This window comes from Rhamphochromis sp. 'chilingali' (genome assembly GCF_963969265.1).
Source record: "Rhamphochromis sp. 'chilingali' genome assembly, chromosome: 1".
Taxonomy (NCBI): Eukaryota; Metazoa; Chordata; class Actinopteri; order Cichliformes; family Cichlidae; genus Rhamphochromis; species Rhamphochromis sp. 'chilingali'.
The window spans coordinates 64,880,858-64,903,036 of NC_137929.1; the positions used below are offsets into that span (position 1 = coordinate 64,880,858).

General features: G+C 41.6%; 2 protein-coding genes across 2 annotated transcripts; both read right to left on the reverse strand.

The window, feature by feature from the left end:
- Positions 1–9,979: 9,979 nt before the first annotated feature.
- Positions 9,980–12,377, reverse strand: LOC308405177 (nuclear factor 7, ovary-like). The gene is made up of 2 exons (XM_080895636.1): positions 12,172–12,377; positions 9,980–12,070 (listed from the first exon to the last, which is right to left on the reverse strand). Exon 2 carries the CDS (start codon positions 12,051–12,053, stop codon positions 10,665–10,667), a length of 1,389 nt encoding a protein of 462 aa, XP_080751762.1. The 5' UTR covers positions 12,054–12,070; positions 12,172–12,377; the 3' UTR covers positions 9,980–10,664.
- A 7,467-nt stretch (positions 12,378–19,844) lies between these two features.
- On the reverse strand, positions 19,845–21,449 carry LOC308405408 (nuclear factor 7, ovary-like; the record flags this gene model as incomplete). The annotated part of the gene is made up of 2 exons (XM_080896038.1): positions 20,044–21,449; positions 19,845–19,914 (listed from the first exon to the last, which is right to left on the reverse strand). Exons 1-2 carry the CDS (start codon positions 21,414–21,416, stop codon positions 19,845–19,847), a joined length of 1,443 nt encoding a protein of 480 aa, XP_080752164.1. The 5' UTR covers positions 21,417–21,449.
- Between the last annotated feature and the right edge of the window lie 730 nt (positions 21,450–22,179).

Here is a 22,179-nt window from a genome sequence, read left to right on the forward strand (position 1 = left end):
GTAATTAGTTGTAGATTGGTAGAGGTTTTGATCCTTGATAGTCTGCAAACTTTGTGTGTATTAGACAGCACTTTGGGAGCATGAGAGGTCATACCGTGTCTTATTATTTTATGGTAGGATTAACGTAGTTGCGTCTGTTCTAGTCTAAGTGCTCTTTGTTTAGATGAACTGCAGGACTTCCTCACCGTGTTATCTAGGATGAACCATCTAGGGTGAGGGGGAGGCTACCCTCTTCCTGACGAAGAATGTTTGACCCTTTGATCAGCAGTCCCCACACACACACACACACACACACACACACACACACACACACACACACACACACACAGGCAAGGTACTCTTTGTTTGTATGTAGACGTCGTATGTTAATGAACCTATGCATATTCATGTAACCTCAATAAAAGGACAGTGTATGGGAGAACGGACGAGAGCTACTGGGGTCAAGCGAAGGAACGGCGTTTGTCCGGTTCTCTCCCGTGCACGAGTACCATGAAGAACTTTGCCTACTTGTGTCTTGCTTAGCAGTGTAATTATATTGTCTTCAACGTTCCAGCGGATGGGTTCAAGCTACAAACCTAACATTAATTGGTCCTTCGATGCCGGATCCCTGGGATCGCATTCACCGAGGGGGGGGAGGCACGCTGAAAGACTGACGTCAGCCAGGAAGTTCCTGTGGATTCGCTGTCTGTCTTTCTCCTCGATGAATGGCGATCGGCGGGATTCAGGCTGATACTACACGCTAAGCAACGCCAAGTAAGTTTAAAGAGGCTGACTCTATAACCGTGTCGTTGTGCAGTCTCCGCCATTTTGTGAGGCGTTGAGAAGTTCGCTGCTTTGTGGAGCGATAACTGGGTTAGTGTCCCGAAAAAGAAGTTTTGGTTAAATCGCCCAAGGGTCCCAAGCGTCCGGTGAGTGTCCGGTTTTGAAATCGCCCTGGGTGTGTGTCCCGAGCGTCCCTTCATTGGGTTTTGTCGCGCGAGTGGGTGAGCGTCCCACAACTGGGTCAGGGTCCCGAGCGGTCCGGTGTGAGTCCGGAGTAGGCCTATTTTGTGTTGTTGTCATTGTTGTCGTCGTCGTCGTTTTTGTTGTTGTTGTTGTGTGAGTGTGTGCGGAGCAGAACACGTGGTCTGTAACACCGACTGTTGTTGTTATCATGGGTTTCTAAGCAACCAAGAGTGAGTTAGAGGGAGAAAGACGTTTGTGCTGGACTTTGCTCCTGGCAGCACAAAGTATTTATGTATAAAAGAGAGAGAGCGAAGGCTCCACAGCTGCGTGGGTGCACGCGAATGCGGTCGCGCGGGTTTCACGCGGACCTGAGCCGTGCGGTTAATCGCAGGCTTATAAATGGAAGAGATTCAAATGTTAGAAGTTTTCAGAAAACACACCAGCCTTGAAGAGTGTGTGGAAAAGGCCAGCCCACATCAGCAGCTGTGCTCTGGTGGGTGGCTTTCCCCCCACCCCTTCCTGACACAAAATGTTAACAGCCTGTGTGCCAAACCATTGAGGTGGATAGTTGTTAAAAGTAACCTACATTAAACTTGTGGTTGCTTAAATTCAGTACAATGACATGTGAGGTGAAGTGATATAGGTAAATATTTAAACTAATGAAGTGCATAGAGGCACTTGACCTGTGTGGAAGACGGTCGTCTTGTTATGAGCCATTGTTGAGATATAGAGCACATCTGTGAAAACAACTAATATGCTCAACCCTGTATGAAACATCTAAAAATACATGATGGAGAAGCTGTGTTGAATATGTAAGTGTAAGACTTTGCCACTGTGGGCAGAGCATGCAACTACTGTGTGATGTCGCGTTGCAGTTTTGTTTTTGTTTTTTGAGCTGATGAGCAAGCTACACATTATCAGATCAAGAGCTGTCTGAGAACTACTCAAAGAGAGGGAAACAGAGAGTGTGCAGCGTTTCCATGAGCAGTTTTTCTGCACCTTGACTCGTGTGTGTGTGTGTAGCATCAGCATCATGTTTTTGTTTATTTGTTTTGTTGGATTAAAAATAATTAAATAAACTGGTGATCATGCTTATGGATCACCATGGCACATATCTCCAGCCATATGGTTTATTTATGCAGATGAAAAAGTGAGTGTGAATGTGTCTGACATCACAGTGTTTTTGTGCGCTGTGTAAAAGTAATTGCCTTTGATTGTGAGTGAGAGCGGTGATTCTGCAGGTCACCAGCTATTGTAACGAAAAAAAAAAAAGAGTGAAAAAGAAAAATCATAGGAAAAAGGTTTTGTGTTGATCAGCCAAAAACAACTACAATTTCATTTTCTGCTTTTAAGAAAAGACTGTTCACAAAAACACACACAGAGAGAGATGTGTGTTGATTAAGCAGTGATGATAATAATGAAATGTCTTAGTTTGTCACTTTCAGGTGAAAAGCAGACCTGAATCAATTTTCCACATGCAGCGGTCGGAAGAAAGTTATAGTTTAACATCATTGGAAACATGCAGGCCAAGTTTCTGGCTGACTTATTTACAGTGCCATGTGTTTCTCAACCTCACAAGCGAGCTCACTCCTCCCTGAAGATAAGGAATGCAGCTCCAAAGCAATAACATGATAAAGAGACAGCAGCAAGTCCTGAGCACAAAAAGTCCCAGCAAAGCAGCAGCAATGTGGATAAACAGCAGCAGAAGAAGAAAGCAAACCCATCTTCCTGTCTGATTGGTTGAATTTCACGGAGGGGCGAGCAAGATGGCAGCGTGAAGAGGAGTTTTTGTTTGAGTTCTCAGCACGAGACACTTATTTGACGTCTTTCTGGCCTTCGGGACTTTTTTGGAGATCAGCGCGCTAAACTTGCTGGATCTGAGGCCAGGGTCTGCGGCGGCAGCATGTTGAAATGCTCAAAAAGGACTGAGTGACTCGGGCAAGCCACATGCGGCTAGCGACATGAAAGAAATGGACCCTTCATGATGCGTTCAACGTGCCAGCGCTGTGGTGGGAAAGGCTCCATCATAAACACGCCCTGCGCCGAGGTTCAGGCCAAGAAGAAGAAGACGATGACTTCCAAGCCCAAGAAGGTCGGCCTCAGCGTGGGCGAGCTGATTGTGAAAGCCGTGGCCGCTTCCAAGGAGCGCAACGGCCTGTCTGTGGCCGCTCTCAAGAAGGCTCTGGCTGCCGGAGGCTACGATGTGGACAAGAACAAGGCCCGTGTCAAGACCGCCATCAAGAGCCTGGTGGCGAAGGGCACCAGGACCTCCGGATCCTTCAAGATGAACAAGGCTACTGAGAGCAAAGCCAAGAAGCCCGCCGCAGCCAAAGCCAAGAAACCGGCAGCAGCTGCTAAGAAGTCGCCCAAGAAGGCAGCAGCAGCACTTCAGCTACTAGACAGGACAAAGCTGAAGGAGAACTGCCGGGACTGTTGAAGAGGGAGAGGACAAAAGAGTGAGAGGACAACAGAGTGAGAAGACTAGGTGAGAACACATAGGAATTATTTAATGTGGGAAATCAAAATTTGGGTTAGCAAACCTGGGGAAAAGAAAACTGACTGCTTAAGTTGGAAAATTGAGACGGAGTCTGAAACATTGCGAAAATAGAAACATATACAAAATCACACACACACAAGCAGAACATGCATTAACCCTACTAACAATTCCAAACACAAAATGACTCATGAAGACTCATAGCACATTAGTTAAGAAATGATTAAATAATAGCAGAGAAATGTGTAGGAAAGGCAGCTTTAAGAACATGCTCTGCTGGAGATGCAGCTCCACAGACATGCATTAGACCTGCCTAATAACACAAACCCATGCAATGAAAATTAGCTTGTTATCTTTCATCAGTGTTACAATAGTGTCAATTTAGCAGACACTTGTTATCAAATGCTGAATTTATCCTAAAGAAAAAAATTGACTCTCCAAGTTGCAGGACAACAGTTTAACTTTTGTGAGAAAAAAGATCCTGGTTTGACCAACCAGTGATCAGACAATAAATTTAGTTGTTAAAATGGTAAATTGGGAGAAGCTTCCTGTTTGATTGAGGCAGCACATGTAATTTACTGTATGAGGGAAATTGTCTTTTGTGATACTATTTTGAACATGCTTTTCTGTCGTCCTGTCAACTTAGTGGGTTAATAGCTGATATGCAAATTAGTTGATCAGTTTTAGATTAATGAAAGGTGACTGAATTCTAGTATGAGTGAATGAGATGTGTTGGAGTTGTTGTGTGTTGAGTGGAGACTCTAAAACACTGAGTTTCCTGCTTTGATGTGCGAGTGAATCCTGTATTTAGATACACAACTCTGAATACGTCAGAACAGACTGTTTTGTGAAGTGCATGACAGCATGTCACATGTTTTATGATGAAGGGAAAAAGGAAAAATTGAATAAAATAGATCTGTGGCTTAAATGAGTGAAGAGCACAGACCGGGTGATTAAACTCATAGCTAATATGACATTAGGGTTATGTTGTGTGTTGTGCAGCTGATGGTTGATTTGGAGTGAATCTAGCTGATGATTTTTCTTTTGGTGTGAAGTTGAGCCTGCCGATTAGTATGATGGTATGATAAACCATGCTAATGGTATGATTTACCCTCCTGAGATGAGGAGCTTGTGTCATGACTTAACAAGGCCTTTTTATTTTGATACTTTCACAGTGCACTGAGAGTTTGGTTTGATAATCTCTGTTATTTTTTATTTTCCATTTTTGAACAAGCACTGATTTTTGCTTGTGAATTTCTTTTCTTTGAGCAGATCTGCAAGTCGGGAATTAAAAGCATTACACGTCGTCAAGAAAATTGTTGCAAGTGAGTTTCTCCACATTTAAAATGGGTTCAGGAGAAAGCCACTTATTTGGGACAATTAGGAAATGAGAGTCCCCCCCAAAAAGGATTCAACGAGGAAATCCAGTCTAAATTATTTTTCTTTTTGAAATAACGTCGTTTTGCTGAGCGTGGAAACGAATGCGATGATAATTTCCACAATTAGCAAAAGAAGGAACCACTGAGTGAATGAGTAAGAATTTTAAAATATCTGACTGACTGAACATGATTGTGTGAAGCTAACCCCCACCTGACAAAGGTGCAGATGAACCCATGTGTTTCCTTTTACAGGAGCAGAAAGATGACAGCAACACTCGAGGTTGCATGATGATTTAACCTTTTAAATGCCATTTTCTGTGTCTGTGCATTTATCAGGTGTGTTATTCATAGGCTTGAGTTGCTCACAGAGATATCTGTGACAAAGTATGCATACGCCTGCGCAAGCGCTAATATTTGCATTTTCTTTTCTTACAGCATGCCAGTTCTTCATGTGAATTGATGATGCGATTTATACCAGGACAACTGGTTGATGTTTTTTCCTACTACAGGATTTCTGGGTTTATGTGTGAGGAAAACTGTGTTTACAGGTTATGAGTGGTGATGCTGTTGCATTGTGTTGATGGGAAAATGTGAAGGTTACTTTGATAATGTGAATAACCTGTGTGAAATTTCCTGTGTTGAGAACTGGTGTTACTTCTTTCCACAGCTAGGGTTGACTTTATGGTGTTTTTATGGCACCTCTGGAACCTGTTGACCTGTGTCTGACCTCTGTCTGACTACAGTCAATGTGTATTGCTAATGTTAGTTTCTTTGAGAATGCTGTGGAAGATTCAGCTGAAACGGACAAGTGACATGAGTAAAACAAATAAGAGATACAGTGTTTCTGGGATAGTTTGATATGGGCTCATTAGCTGGCCACTTTTGAGCCCATAGTAATATATAAGTGGAGTGACTTTGCTTAAGAGCAGTCACCGATTACATTAATGTTGCCTGAGTACATGGGATGATCCATGTCTGAGGCGACTTATGAAAATAGTTGTAGTTTACTGATTTGAGAAAACCTGCACATGACACTTGTCTTGCTGATGTTGAATGCTTCTTGTCCTTATGATACAATTGTTTACAGGTATGAAGTTTGATTTTACTTCCAGATTTTGTTTTCCAGGCCATGATGGTGTGTATGCAGGCTCCTGGGAGAGCCAGGTGTTAAGCAAACTTAATATGCAAAGCACACTAACATTTTCATTGCAGGATTATGGGTCCAGGGTGGTGCTGCTCCAGGGGAGGAGATGCCCTGATGTTGCCTGGGATATGATCTAGCTAATCTTTTTCTTTAAGACTGGAATCCAGGTTTGGTGAGTTGACGCATGGGTGTGTCCATGCGTCAAGAGGTGGGGTCCAAGGATTAACATTAAACAATGTTTTTTATTATTGTTGCAGTGATTTGTGTGATTAGCCGTTTTATTTACAAATATTAAACCTATGCAAGTGGTGCACCCATGTTCAGATGAGGCTTTGATGGCCTATAAGTGAAGTTCACTGAACTAAAGAATGTGGTTTGATGATTGTTGACATACTCTCCAAATAGTTTGTCTTCCTAGCAAGGAAATACAGGTGCAGCAGTAATCTCCTGAGAAATCTTCAGAGGCCCAGTGAGAAGCGCATAGCTGACAGGACCAGGCAGTGGTTGAGGTCAAAGATCAAGCTGATTGGGGCCCATCATGAAATCAGACCTTGGAGCCACAGCAAGGACCATGAAACTGCCTGCAAAATAGAGGAGAGGATTGTCCACAAGATGGGAGAGAGGCTTCAGGAGGATCAGAGATCATCTTCAGCACAGCAGACATCACACAGAGAGCTGTGCTACTAAGCTTCCAGGAAATCAAGAGGAGACTTCCCACAGCAAGATTTTAAATAAAATGAAAGATTCAATATTGACGCTGAGGAAGACGACTAAGGTGTACGACGTGCTCTGCCTTAAACCTTCAGCAGCGTTGGAACATGAAAACTCGTGGGATGAGGGGAGCGTGCCAAGCTCCATCGACAGCGCAGAAGGAGTTCGAGGATGACATCATGATTCTGTGAAAGCACAGGAACCAGAAGCTATGGTGGTGATGACAGCAGTTTCCTATGAACATCACCTAATGCTGTGCCACTATACTGTGCATACGATGACACTCTGAAGGCTGCTGGGATCATAACAGCAGTAAGATGACGGAACCCAGCACCCTTTCCACAGAGGTGTTTCTCTGCAGAGCGTGGACAATTAAGGAGTCATAAATATCCCCCTCACAAGACGAAGGTCTGAAGTCAGGTGATGGGGGCTGGTAAGAGGCCATAAAACTAGAGTGCTGAGAGGTCTGCAGCTTGGAAATAGCTGAGACCCATGTTGACGAACCACAAAACCAACTAGTATGTTTGAATGTCTATTCTACATACATTTGGACTCTGGTCCTATGGACAGTGATGGAAACAACTGGAAGAGACATTCATGACGCCCTGCAGAGCTTAAACCACTCTGCAGAAAGACATGTGATGTGCACACCCGGAGGAAGCACCACCAAGTTGAGATGTTTTTCAAAATGTTACTTTTTTAGTTTCACTATTAAATTAACAATTTCTTTGGTTGCTCGTAAGATGCAGTTTGCCATGAGATGAGCTCAATGAATGGGGTAACTGCTAATACATTTATTAAACTGTGTACCTTTCAGTAATTTAGGGTGATTTGACATATGCTGAGTATAAAAAGGTTTGCATTGAAACTGTCAGACATGACGTATTCATACCTGGGAACTTTTCAGGCATAAAGGTCAAAAAGGGGGGAAATGTTAGATTTGTATTGTTGATTGTCATTTATGCTTAGAAATATTTACTTATATATGCTTAGAGTTTTGTAATTAGTTGTAGATTGGTAGAGGTTTTGATCCTTGATAGTCTGCAAACTTTGTGTGTATTAGACAGCACTTTGGGAGCATGAGAGGTCATACCGTGTCTTATTGTTTTATGGTAGGATTAACGTAGTTGCGTCTGTTCTAGTCTAAGTGCTCTTTGTTTAGATGAACTGCAGGACTTCCTCACCGTGTTATCTAGGATGAACCATCTAGGGTGAGGGGGAGGCTACCCTCTTCCTGACCAAGAATGTTTGACCCTTTGATCAGCAGTCCCCACACACACACACACACACACACACACACACACACACACACACACACACACACACACACACACACACACACACAGGCAAGGTACTCTTTGTTTGTATGTAGACGTCGTATGTTAATGAACCTATGCATATTCATGTAACCTCAATAAAAGGACAGTGTATGGGAGAACGGACGAGAGCTACTGGGGTCAAGCGAAGGAACGGCGTTTGTCCGGTTCTCTCCCGTGCACGAGTACCATGAAGAACTTTGCCTACTTGTGTCTTGCTTAGCAGTGTAATTATATTGTCTTCAACGTTCCAGCGGATGGGTTCAAGCTACAAACCTAACATGCATCATATTCAGTTTTTATGTCCCCTGTCTTGTTTGTGAGATTGTGTCCAGCTGTGCTTCCCAGGTGTCTCCTCTTAGCCATGATTCCCTCGTTTGCCCTTGTGTGTATTTATGTCTGCATCTACCTCTGTCTTCAATCACAGTCTCCCTCATTCCCTGGCTGTGTGTTCCACCTGTTTATATAGTTTTCCTACGCATTCTAGTTTAGGCAAAACACCAAAAAAGCTGTTTTCGAGTTAAGTCCTGTGTATGAGTCTGCATTTTGGGCCCTCAATCCTGCCTGCTTCACACCACCAAATGACACTCTGTTTAAAAAAGTCTTATCTCTGATTCTATGTGTATTACTCAGCAAGCAGTGCAGAGTTTAAATGGCGCTGATGTGGGTGAGGGGACTTGCCCAGTTCTGGCTCCATCAAAGTCTGGGTTTTTTCCTTGCCTTCTCTGATAAGAGCTGGGGGCCTGAGTAGTGATTTTAAAATAGTTTAAACTTAAAAATCATGCCATTGCATTTTCTTCTTTTCAGTCTCATTCTTAATATAGAAAATTCCATTACATATGAACATTCAGTCACATATGGGTAGGCTTCACTTCATGTGTCATCCATTTTATGCTATTTTACTTCAATTTCATTAGTACATTCTTGTGTACTCATTCAGTTCAACAGTATCCCTTTTAAACCAAATACTTTCATATCTTTAAAACTCTGTGTTTGTTAATCACAATTTACTCAAAACAATTTCTTTTTACTAAATTGTACACCTTAAAAGTCAGAGACTCAGAAATCAGTGTGTGTGTCTGCTCTCTCTCATGCACTTCCTTACATGCACACACACACACCTTTATCTTATCTCTACCTTACCTTATCTCTTTTGTTCAAGAACAAAGAATAAAGTTACTGTTATTAAAAGCACACAAAGAAACTCTATTATAGCACACTATAATCACATATAACAGTGGTCCCCAACCCCCGGGCCTCGGACCGGTACCGGTCCGTGAGTCGTTTGGTACCGGGCCGCGAGAGTTGAGGCTCAGGTGTGAAATGTATAGTTTTCAGGGTTTTTATCAGTTTTCAGCGTTATTTTGTTATCGTTTTGATTGTTAACTCGGTTTTCCCGGGACTTTTCACGTGTGTTATGAATAAATCTTCTTTTTTTAGGTACCGGTACTAGTTTTATTTTGTTGTATTTATCCGCGACACATTAAAAGCCGGTCCGTGAAAATATTGTCGGGCATAAACCGGTCCGTGGCGCAAAAAAGGTTGGAGACCACTAACATATAAGACTGGAGGTTGTGCCTTTTTACCCTATTTTGGACGTAATGAAATTTCAATCTCTCTATGTCCCAGTGATTAAAATACAATCAATATAATTTATTATACTTTTTATATACTAATATACTAATATATATATATATATATATATATATATATATATATATATATATATATATATATATATATATTTGCATTCAAATAATGAAATACTTTAGTAATGTCTAAATGACTAAAACAATTAAAAATAAATTCAATTTACTAATGCGTCCATTATTGCCCAATTCATTATTAAAGTGCAAAATGTTTTATTTGATAGATTTGACCATAATTACTCCATAATGAATAATGATTACAGTATTTAAGCTTATGATTTTTAGGTAGATCAACATTTACAAATACCAGAAAAGATATGTGTAACAATGACCATGGATAGCTGACTATAATGTGAGCCGCAGATACAGGATGGAATCATTGCCTTTATTAGTAAATACATGCGTTGCCTTTAACATTCACACCTTTAATTTTGATACATGCCCTGCAACAACTGCCTTACAGCAAGATTAGTTAAAATTTTTATTTTTAAATATTTTTAACAACAAAGATAGCATATTGACATGGAGCAATCCTGCATTACAGTAGTATTATGATGTTAGTGAACAAAATAAAACTAATGTTTTACTCAGTGCAACTTTTTCAGTGTTCATGTTGATTAAAATTTACAGGATTGTATGTGGAATCAATCCATCCATTTGCTTCTGCTTATCCTTTTCAGGGTCGCGGGGGCGCTGGAGCCTATCCCAGCTGTCATAGGGTGAGAGGCAGGGTACACCCTGGACAGGTCGCCAGTCTGTCACAGGGCTAACACACAGGGACAGACAACCATTCTCGCTCATATTCACTCCTGCATTCACACCTATGGGCAATTTGGATTAACCAATTAACCTATCTCCACAGACTGCATGTCTTTGGATGGTGGGAGGAACAAATCGTTGTTGTCCTTATATTAATAAGTTAAAACTGTCAACATTTCATGATGAACAACGAGGCAGCAGGAGAACAGCTCCAGTTTAACAGCTTCAATTCACTGACAGGAAACAACATTAGAAACATCATCATCCTCAACTCATCTGCTGCACTGACACTGACACCTTCAACGGACACACCTTCACTTTATCCCATGTATAAATGTATGGAAACATCCTGTGAGTGAAAGTGTGTGTGAAGGTGTGTATGTGTGTGTTAGTATCAGGATCAGAGAACGACAGCTTTCCTCTGTTCCAGTCCAGATTCACTCTGATCCTCTGGAGCTTCTTCAGAACAGAGAGAGCAGTAACAGGAGCTGATGGTGAGCGTGCTGAGTATTTGCCTAAACTGAAACCGATTTTCCATATTCCAGATCTTATCAGTCCCTTCCTCTGCACAGACTCTGCTAACACACCCAGTTCCCACCCTGTACTGTCTCCAACTTCAACATCCCAGCTGTGAGTCCCTGAGTTAAAGCCCTCAGAGCCCAGGATAGAGCTGTATGAATCAATCCTCTCTGGATTATCAGGAAGCTGCTGCCTCTCTCCTCCTCGTCTCACACTGGTCAGATCTTCAGACAGGATGAGTTGTGGATGAGCAGTGTTTGGGTCCAGAATGAGAGGAGTGTAGGAGACCATGTCCTTCTTATTATTCCAGATGTTGAAGGTCAGGTTGCCCAGGTGTTTGGCCTGGTCTATCAGAGCTCCTGAGGGCAGCTGTGGATCATCCAGCAGGGGGCAGCGCTGGACTCTTTCCACTGCAGCCTTGTAGTTGTGCAGGAATGAGACGTCTTCAGCTCTCAGCTCCTCCTCTGTGGTTCTGACTGCGTCTGAAAGAGCTGCTATCTCTCTGCTCAGAGCCTCCATCTTCTCCTTCATCATCCCACTCTTCTGCTCCTCTTCCTCCCTCAGTGCAGCCAGCCTGGCCTCCTCTTCCTCTGCTAGAAACTGGTGAAGCTTCTTAAACTGCTCCTTAATCTGCCTCTCTGTGTGTCGGGCCTGGACCTTAATGTGTTCTGCTGTTTGATCAAACTTCACTTGAACTTCTTCACAAACCTTTAACTTCTTCTTTAAGGGCTCCAGAGTTTCCTGAAGTTCCTTCTTGTGTTGTTGTGCAGCTTCATCGATGGGTCTGAATCTGTGATTGGTGTGTTTTTCTGAGGCACAGCAGACGACACACACTGGCTGCTGATGGTCCAGACAGAAGAGTTTGAGTTTCTCAGAGTGCAGACTGCAGAGAGCCTCTGAAGCTCTCTGATCTCTCTCCTGTAAGAACGACTCACACAGGTTCTTTAAAGCTCGGTTTAAAGGTGGATCATTCACTGATATTTCCTTACAAACTGGACACTCGTGTGTTGGTCTCTCTCTCCACCATCTCTTCAGACAGTCTTTACAGAAGCTGTGGCTACATGACAGAAGAACAGGATCTCTGAAGACCTCCTGACAGACCGGACAGCAGAGATCCTCCTCTGATCTTGAAGCCATTGAGTCTGTGAGTGAAGCTGAAAACAGCAGACAGGAAGTACAGTCAGTCCTGGCTCCCCTCCCTCCTCTACCACCTTCACTGAAACTTCCTTTGAGTCGTGTTTTTGCTCAAACTCACATTCAGTGTGTGGAGCGTCAGCAGCTTGAAGCAGTAGTGTTGGAGTTTTCCACTTTTCTCTCCTGTAGCTGGACTCACTCAGAGGAAGCTGCTAGTTTGGTCTGAGCTCAGTCTGATCGTCTGTGCGTCTCTCTTTACCGATGAAAAAGAACAGCTTGTTTCCTGGTTTGTCGCAGTTTACTGATGTCAGGGGCGGAGCTCTTTTCACCTCCCTTGGCTGTCAAGAGTTTTGCTTCAGCCATAAATAAAGGTGTGTTTCATCACAGAGTTCACTTGTTTACCTAACAGCAGCTGTAAAACAGTTCAAAGCATTAAGCTCAGAAAATAATGTGTCACTTCATGTAGTTGTTTGGGAGGCTTTATTTTGAAAGTGCTTTATCCTGCCTCAATATTTGGCAGATTCTCTAGCTGCTGGTGTGTAATACAAACACAGGGGATTTCATGTGTTTACTGGGATGCAAATTCTTCTTCTACCTTGTGGGATTATAATATTATTTTATGCCATGTTAGACCCCTAATTAAAGATTGTGAATTATTATGTAGTTTTAGTTTGCATTATTCTCCTGAATTAGAAGAAGCTGATAACTATTGCATTTGTTAAACTGATTTGCATTACATTAGACTGCTGATTTATTGTGAATGAATGATATTGTTTTATGATGCAATATACTGCTGAGTTATAAGAAATACTGTTTGCAGAAAGTCATCGCCTTATTTGTCTGATTAGAAGAGAACAGAATATACTGGAGTTTTCTGCCCCATCTCAGCAGGAGCAGATAAACAGGGAGCCAAGGTCGTAGCTTAGGCGCCGTGTGAGAGAAAGAATGTGAATGTTTAGGTTTTTATGATAAGGTGGGGGCCACTAGAGGCTATAAGAGTTTGATCAATGCTCCACCATTTTGAGATCTGATGCTGTCTGCGTACGGTGTCCATCTCCCACGCGTGTGATCATTAAAATCATTGTTTGACTCAACCCGGCCGGACCAGTGTTGTTATTGTGGTGTTTCCTCCTGTATCCATCCCCAATATTTGAATCCGTAACAACCTTTAACTCTCACAGACCCAGTTTCCATTTACTGGGTCTGCAAATGTATAGACATAGTATATTGTTACACATTTGTACAGTCTCACACAGCTCTTGATAGGCGCACTGCATTATGGTTAGGGGCCGAGCTTGTTTACTCCTGCTAGAGCTGCTCTTTTATTGAGAGACTCCTTCTTGTGGTGTAAAGGAGGGATAACTACCTTTCCAGCACTTTGTCTTATTGGAGACTGGGGCACACATTATTTTACAACAACCAAAGAAAATAACATATTTGAACAATATGAACATTTCAACCAAATATTATATTGTAACTAAAAGATTGTGGGGGTGGGGGTGTCTTGTTTTTGTCCTTAATGCCTCTCTTGTCCTTACATATGTATACTTATCAGTATCTTGGAGTAAAATTGTTAATTGCTCATATTATTTATATCCAGCAACTACAACTTCAAAGTTTAAGTAAAACATGATAGTAGTAATTTACTATTAGTGTGCGTGAAGAGCGTACAGCCTCACAGGAAATCTTTCATTTCTGCACATTTCTGCGGTTAATGGACACAAACTCACAGCGGAGCCACCTGGAACATTTGCTGGTAAGTGGACTGAGAGCAAACTGTTAATGTAATGTTAACCATGTGTCACCCACTCTGTAACTTTCTCAAGAACTAAAGTTCCATAGTACCTGAACTTTCATTCTTTTTTTTTTTTCTTTTTTTTTGCCTGTCCCATTTGGTTCTTTAGCCGTCAGAATTGTTGTCTGAAGACCAACAAGGATACCCAATGGATTTACTTTGCCAAATGGATCATTGTGGCATTGCCGTATTGGTCCATTTGATCGACCTTTGTTTTTATTATTTATTATATTTTATTTTCAGATGTTACAGACGGGACAGACATGAGTGAGGGATAGGAAAGGGAGAGAGAAAGAGGAAGGAAAAGAAAAACAGAAGGGGAGAGGGACAGTGAGAAAGGGGGGGAGAAAAAAAATCTCCTGGATCACCTGTTGAGAGAAGAAGAATAGAAAACAAGCAAAAAAAAAAAAAAAAACTAAACCAACATACTAGACACAACACCATCGCATTAATCTAGCTAAGTGTAAACAGCAGTAAATACTAAATATTCAATGTTGTTGTGCAGCACGCAGGACAGACAGCGCACAATGTACTTTCATTCTTAAGCCGTTTGCCCATTGTCAGTACCAGTCAGAGTGCCTTATTTTATTTTTTTATTTGAGACTATTAAAAGAAACATAACTCGAAGTTAATACTTTGTCCTACAATTTGATTTGTAATAAGCATATTTTTTCTCAGTAGTGAGTATGTTGCAGAATGTCTCTGTGTGTTCAGCCTTTTTTTCTGTTTATATCTTTTGTCATCATGGAACAACCTGTTCATTGGAGACAACGGTGCTTTTGCCTATCAGTACAAATAATAAAAAGGTTGTTCCATGTTCTTTTGTATGCATGTAATCCATTAACTAGTCACCAGAGATGGGCAGTAACGTGTTACAAGTAACGTGTTACTGTAATGCAATTACTTTTTTCAAGCAACGAGTAAAGTAAGGGATTACTATTGCAAAAAAGGTCATTAGATTAAATTGGTACACCCCAAATCTCCACCATGAAAAGAAAAAACAAAACTGATAGTTACTGCTTTACTGCGTTACTAAAACCGTTAATTTAATGTTATTAATGTAATTTAATGTAAAATAATGTTGTACTACGTGATTGCTAGTGACACAGCTATGTTAGCATAACATTAGCACAGTGAAGCTGGAGGATGAACGCCAACTTTTTTATCCACTCGATAAAAGTTAACGTGAGGGATTCTTGTGGTCAGGGACAAATGCAATCGCATAGCAGGATGCTATACACGGGGCAAACTTCAGTTAGGAAAGCAACTGAGATTATTCATCCAGTCATTTGCTATGATTGTTGCCCGGCATAATTTGCAGATGATAATGGTTGTAGCCGCTGCGATGCTTTCGACAAAAACAGGCGCAGCTTGATGACATCATCAACATGCGCTATCGCGGTAGAGCGGTATAGTCAAAATATCTATCGTTGGTCAAATTTATATCGTTTGTATCTTATATCGTTTATATCGCCCACCCCTAGAATCGTGTATGTTTTTCGTTCCACTTCTCACGTGTACACCACTTTGTGTTGGTCTTTCACGTGGAATTCCAATAAAATTGATTCATGTTTGTGGCTGTATTGTGACAAAATGTGGAAAAGTTCAAGGGGGCCGAAAACTTTTGCAAGCCACTGTGAATATATTAAACCACTCTAAAATACAATCGATACATGCATTGGTGCCTACTGATACAGTGAAACAACAAAAACAAATAAACAAAAACAACAACCTAGCTGTTGAATTAAGCAAGAGTGAAATAAATTAAAAAAACCACTGGTGTATATGGACCTCGGCCACGAAGCCAGAGATCCACCCTGGAAAAGAAGCAGCTTGACAATCTGTAAATCAAAACAGGACATCACTTTGACTGAACAATTGACCGCAGCAGGAATAGCCCTCCCACCTTGCTTCATATGTATTGTTCAGCTACCTGTTTAAAAGATGGGGACTAACAAATATCGACAAACGCTGGTTGAGTCCCTTACATGTTTTGTCACAGGAACAAAACAATGGTTTCTTCCTACAGGGGGTAAAGATACAGCACACTTTAAACCTCCGCCAAATCACCAAAACACAAGCGGACCATTTTCGGTGACCTAAAGCTTCAATAAAAGGCTAAGGGACCCACATCAAAGTTCAAAGTGCCAAATACCGCGGCTTGGACCAGGCACTCACAGAGCTCCAGGTTCACTCAAGAGAATGAGTAACTGCCTGTAGTGATGCGCGAATCATGAACGAATCGTTCAATACTCGAGAATCACTTTACTGACTCATGAATCATGATTCACAAGCCCAACTGACTCACTGACTCATCCCTGTTGCTGTTAGCAGCAATATATCTAGCTTATAATTAAAATTGTGGAGAAAAACACATCATCCAGTATCTTAACAAAAACATTTCTGCTCTGAACTGGAAGAAAAGGGGTGTTTGTAGCTCAGGTGGCAGAGCAGGTCAGCCACTAATCAGAAGGTCGGTGGTTCGATCCCAGGCTGCCTCCTGGCTGCATGCCATATATACTTGGGCAAGATACTAACCCCGTGTTTGCCTACTGGTGGTGGTCAGAGGGCCCGGTGGCGCCAGTGTCCGGCAGCCTCTCCTCTGTCAGTGCGCCCCAGGACATGTGACAAACTTCATAACAACTTTGTACTTGAAAGTTGTGACAGCTCATTCGTTAAACATTTCTGAATGAATTTCAATCAATGATAAACCTTTTTTATTGGAAGTTAATTTAAGAGAGTTTAAGTAATATTCAATTTCAATCAAAAACAAATTAAATGATGGGGTTGAGTTTTGAAATTTACATTTATGTATTTGGAATTTCCCTAATAAGATGGAGCGGCCGAAGAGTGAACTGTCAAAAGTACTGAATACGACGCCACTTATTTATGTGCGAATGTTTAATAATTAAAGTCAGTCATATATCCACAAACACAACAAGCTGAAAGTCAGTGATATATGTATATGTGTGTGTATATATATATATCGTTAGCTTCATAGCATAATTGCCTAAGTCATTTGACTAAGTCAATGACTTAGGCACTTATGCTATGAAGCTAACGATATATATATATATATATATATATATATATATATATATCATAATAATCTGACAATACTATAATATTGGCTATATTATATTTACATTACCACAGTGAGATGATTTTAGTCTCATGAACAACATTAGCTAATTGTTATTTACTAGCTAATCTTAAATGACTGTTCAGCACAGAAATGAAGCCCAACAATCATGTTTTACAGTCCCGTGGTCTCAGCCTCAGATACTCAACTAATCAAAGTGATGTCATGACAAAAATGAATGACCAACAAAACATTTTTCTCCTTCATTTCTGTCAAACAAAGCTGTATGTAACGTGTCTCGCGGTTAGTAACATGGTTGCTAGACAACCTGAACAGCGCGACCAAGCGTATACCGTCCCATTTCACAAGCCTCTCACTTCCACACTTCTCGTACTTATAGTACGCACCGTACGTAGTACGCGTAGTGCACGTAGTGCGCGTACTTCAAGGGTGCAGACCCTGAATTGGGACACAGCCATAGAGCGAACGAATCACTCACTCACTCACTCACTCACTCACTCACTCACCCCCTCCCTCCTGGCTCACAGCTTCTTCTTCTTCTTGGTTGGCAACCAATGTTAAGGCGCATTACCGGCTCACAGCTCAGTGGAAATTTAGATGAGAAAATATATATTTGACACATTTAAGGAAAATACTAATAAAATAAAAATAAACAAAATAAATGTTTATTAAGTAATTTTGATAGGAAATTGCTTACTTTTAGAAATGTTTTTGCTCTTTTTTGCTCTATAAAATAGTTGTTTTCTTTTAGAATCATTCATCTTAGCAGTAGGATTTACATGAAAAGAGAAACAAATTAAGTTTGAGTGAAAATGTACATTTTTTGCACTCTCTGGGCAACTGACTCAGTGAATCAAATGACTCAAAAAACACGATTTACTTTGGTGAGTGACTCATTAAAACTCGATTCAGAAAAAGAATCAAATTTACCATCACTAATTGCCTGCACCTGTGCTTATAAAAGGGAAAAACCCAGCCCCACCTACTAGGGGCGGTTCCCAGTCTCAGGTCTCACCTGTCACAATAAGGTCTGGATGTAACGTCCTTTTATCTTCTCAGGCTACGTCCACACGTACCCGGGTATTTTTGAAAACGTAGCTTTTTCTATGCGTTTGCACCTTTTGTCCACACGTTAACGGCGTTTTCGGTCACTAAAAACTGAGATTTTTAAAAACTCCGGCCAGGGTGGATATTTTTGAAAACTCCGTTCTTGCATTTACGTGTGGACGAGAAAAACTGAGAAAATGCAGAGTCAAAGGTGTGCGCATTTTTTGACGTCACTCTGTGCGCCACGTTATTGTTTCGGTGAAATGAATTTCTACAATACTATTACTGTTAATTCTACTCTCTGCAGTGTTTAAATGCTTACATATACACACACAGTTACTGTCCCTCCACACATACGACTCGGTTCTGCTTCTATGCCCCAGCTTTGTTTACTTTTTCCCAACGAGGCTTCTAGACTTCTGATTGGCCAACATTTCTGCACGGTTAGGAATATATCGCCACCTGTTGCTTTGGCATGTTCCTAGCAGCGTTTTCCTTCATTTCTGCCTTTACGTGTGGACGGGATTATTTTTTAAAACGTCCGTTTTCAAAATCTCCGTTTTCAAAAATACCCGTGTACGTGTGGACGTAGCCTCAGATTTAATGAGGAAAGCCGGGAGGACTTTAATCTTTTTCTCAAGAATATACAGTAGTCTGCGAATTAATATATATGGTTTTAATAATACTAGATGTTATTCTGCTGGGAAAAGATAGTGCTCAGCTGCAGATGAGAGAACATCATGATCACACGTCCCTGTGAGTATAAGTCATCTGTTTTATAGCGACATGTGGCATAACTCCATCTGACACTTTGATGTTCATCTATATTCACCCAGAAATCAGGACAAATGAGCCAGTCTCTGTGAAGACGTCTCAGAGCAGAAGTTTTTCATCCCATAAAGCAGGGGTGTCCAATCCCAGTTCTCGAGAGCTACTATCCTGCATTTTTTAGATGCATCCCTACTCCAACACAGCTGAAATTAAATGGTTTAATTACCTCTTCAGCATGCAATCATATTTGGCAAAGGCCAGATAACAAGCCATTCATTTGATTCAGGTGTGTCAGAACAAGGATGCATCTAAAAGCTGCAGGACGTTAGCTGTCGAGGACTGGGATTAGGCACCCCTACCAGAAAGGATCTCACATCAGCTGCTACCATCTTGTGGCCAAATTTGGTTACTGTCTTTGGAATCTGTCTGAATGAGACATTTGTTTTAGAAATGTTTAACATGTGTTTATTATTCATCACACAGTTATCTACAACCTCTAACTCCATATTAAGCTTCGAAGTCATTGATTCAGTATTTAGCTGTGTGTTTTTTTTATGTCATCAAAAACTCAGCAGTCTGTGCCTTTTTAATACAAATTGAAGAATATAAATAAAAAACAATAAAAATCAATCTTATAGATTCATCCCATCTCTGCTCCATCTGCTCTACATTATCTGATCGTTATGAGAAAATTCTGTCAGGATTAGAAACTTAAATTTTTATATATTTATTTTAATTTCTGTTAAATAACCTTTAAATTAAGTTCCAGAGTGGGTTTAATGGTTTTACTTTAGTATTTACTGTTCAGACATTTTGAGCTTTTTCATTGTGGCATGTGTGGTATTTTTCAGGCTGTGAGATTTAAGAAACTCTATTGTGGTATAAATCTTTTGACAATATATATATTTTTTGTCATAAACAGACAAGAAAAAAACAACAAACTGCTCCTCCCATTCAATACATGTCAGTCCATATCCCAGCAAACTAAATCATCTCCATTTACACATCAAATAGAAACATGAATCACTTGGAATGATTAGAAACTTGATAGAATTTCAAATCTAGTTTGGGGAGTCATTCAGTGAGAAACAGTGAAATGATTTTCCATGTGAAAAGGTGGACAGCAGAAACAGAAAGAAACAGTGAAACTAAAAGAGAAACAAAGAGCTTTGGAACAATGAGGCAGCAGGAGGACAGCTGCAGTTTAACAGCTTCAACTCACTGACAGGAAACAACATTAGAAACATCATCATCCTCAACTCATCTGCTGCACTGACACTGACACCTTCAATGGCAACACCTTCAGTTTACCATCAGTGCTGATATATGGAAACATCCTGTGAGTGAAAGTGTGTGTGAAGGTGTGTATGTGTGTGTTAGTATCAGGATCAGAGAACGACAGCTTTCCTCTGTTCCAGTCCAGATTCACTCTGATCCTCTGGAGCTTCTTCTGGACTGAGAGAGCAGTGAGAGGAGCTGATGGTGAGCATGCTGAGTATTTACTTTCATAGAACCGTATTCTCCATAATGCAGACCGTATGCTTCCCATTCTCTGCACAGACTCTGCCAACACACCCAGTACCCACCATGTACCATCTCCAACTTTGACATCCCAGCTGTGAGTCCCTGAGTTAAAGCCCTCAGAGCCCAGGACAGAGCAGATAAATCCATCAAACCTCTCTGGATTATCAGGAAGCTGCTGCTTCTCTCCTCCTCGTCTCACACTGGTCAGATCTTCAGACAGGATGAGTTCTGGATGAGCAGTGTTTGGGTCCAGAATGAGAGAAGTGTAGGAGACCATGTCCTTCATGTTGTTCCAGATGTTGAAGGTCAGGTTGCCCAGGTGTTTGGCCTGGTCTATCAGAGCTCCTGAGGGCAGCTGTGGATCATCCAGCAGGGGGCAGCGCTGGACTCTTTCCACTGCAGCCTTGTAGTTGTGCAGGAATGAGACGTCTTCAGCTCTCAGCTCCTCCTCTGTGGTTCTGACTGCGTCTGAAAGAGCTGCTATCTCTCTGCTCAGAGCCTCCATCTTCTCCTTCATCATCCCACTCTTCTGCTCCTCTTCCTCCCTCAGTGCAGCCAGCCTGGCCTCCTCTTCCTCTGCTAGAAACTGGTGAAGCTTCTTAAACTGCTCCTTAATCTGCCTCTCTGTGTGTCGGGCCTGGACCTTAATGTGTTCTGCTGTTTGATCAAACTTCACTTGAACTTCTTCACAAACCTTTAACTTCTTCTTTAAGGGCTCCAGAGTTTCCTGAAATTCCTTTTTGTGTTGTTGTGCAGCTTCAGCAATGGGTCTGAATCTGTGCTTGGTGTGTTTTTCTGAGTCTCTGCAGACGAGACACACTGGCTGCTGATGGTCCAGACAGAAGAGTCTGAGTTTCTCAGAGTGCAGACTGCAGAGAGCCTCTGAAGCTCTCTGATCTCTCTCCTGTAAGAACGACTCACACAAGTTCTTTAAAGCTCGGTTTAAAGGTGGTTCTTCCCTTGAAGATCTTCTCTTACAAATTGGACAGTGTTGTGTTGGTCTCTCTCTCCACCATCTATTCAGACAGTCTTTACAGAAGCTGTGGCTACATGACAGAATAACAGGATCTCTGAAGACCTGCTGACAGACCGGACAGCAGAGATCCTCCTCTGATCTGGAAGCCATTGAGTCTGTGAGTGAAGCTGAAAACAGCAGACAGGAAGTACAGTCAGTCCTGGATCCCCTCGCTCCTCTACTACCTTCACTGAAACTTCCTTTAAATTGTGTTTTTGCTCAAACTCACATTCAGTGTGTGGAGCGTCAGCAGCTTGAAGCAGCAGTGTTGGAGTTTTCCACTTTTCTCTCCTGTAGCTGGACTCACTCAGAGGAAGCTGCTAGTTTGCTCTGAACTCAGTCTGATTGTGTGTGTGTTTCTCTTTACCCAGGAAGTTGAACAACCTGTTTTCTCATTTCTCGTAAGGTGAGTGACATAAGGGGCGGGGCTTCATTCACCTTCATTTTACCTTCCTTCCTTCCTTACCCAGGAAGTTGAACAACCTGTTTTCTCGTTTCTCTTAGGTGAGTGACATAAGGGGCGGAGTTTCATTCACCTTCCTTTTACAAAGCTGTTGCATCACCTGAGTTCTGCCAGTGAGGAAGTCCAACACCCATGCACACAGGTGACTGTTGAGTCCTAGATACTTCAGCTTTGTGAACAGTCTGCCGGGCACTATTGTGTTGAACGCTGAAGTGTAATCAACAAACACCAATCTCACATAGTTACCCTATTTCTTGTCCATGTGACTTAAGGTGGTGTGCAGGACATGGGCAATGGCATCCTCTGTGGTTCTGTTGGGATGGTAAGCAAACTGGAGCCAATCTGTTGTGTTTGCAATGGTGGAGAAGATGATATTCTTCAACAGCCTCTTGAACACCTTCATAACCACTG

Excerpts from the sequence above, each read along its gene's own strand:
- LOC308405177 (XM_080895636.1), bottom strand. The coding sequence starts at position 12,053 with ATGGCTTCAAGATCAGAGGAGGATCTCTGCTGTCCGGTCTGTCAGGAG.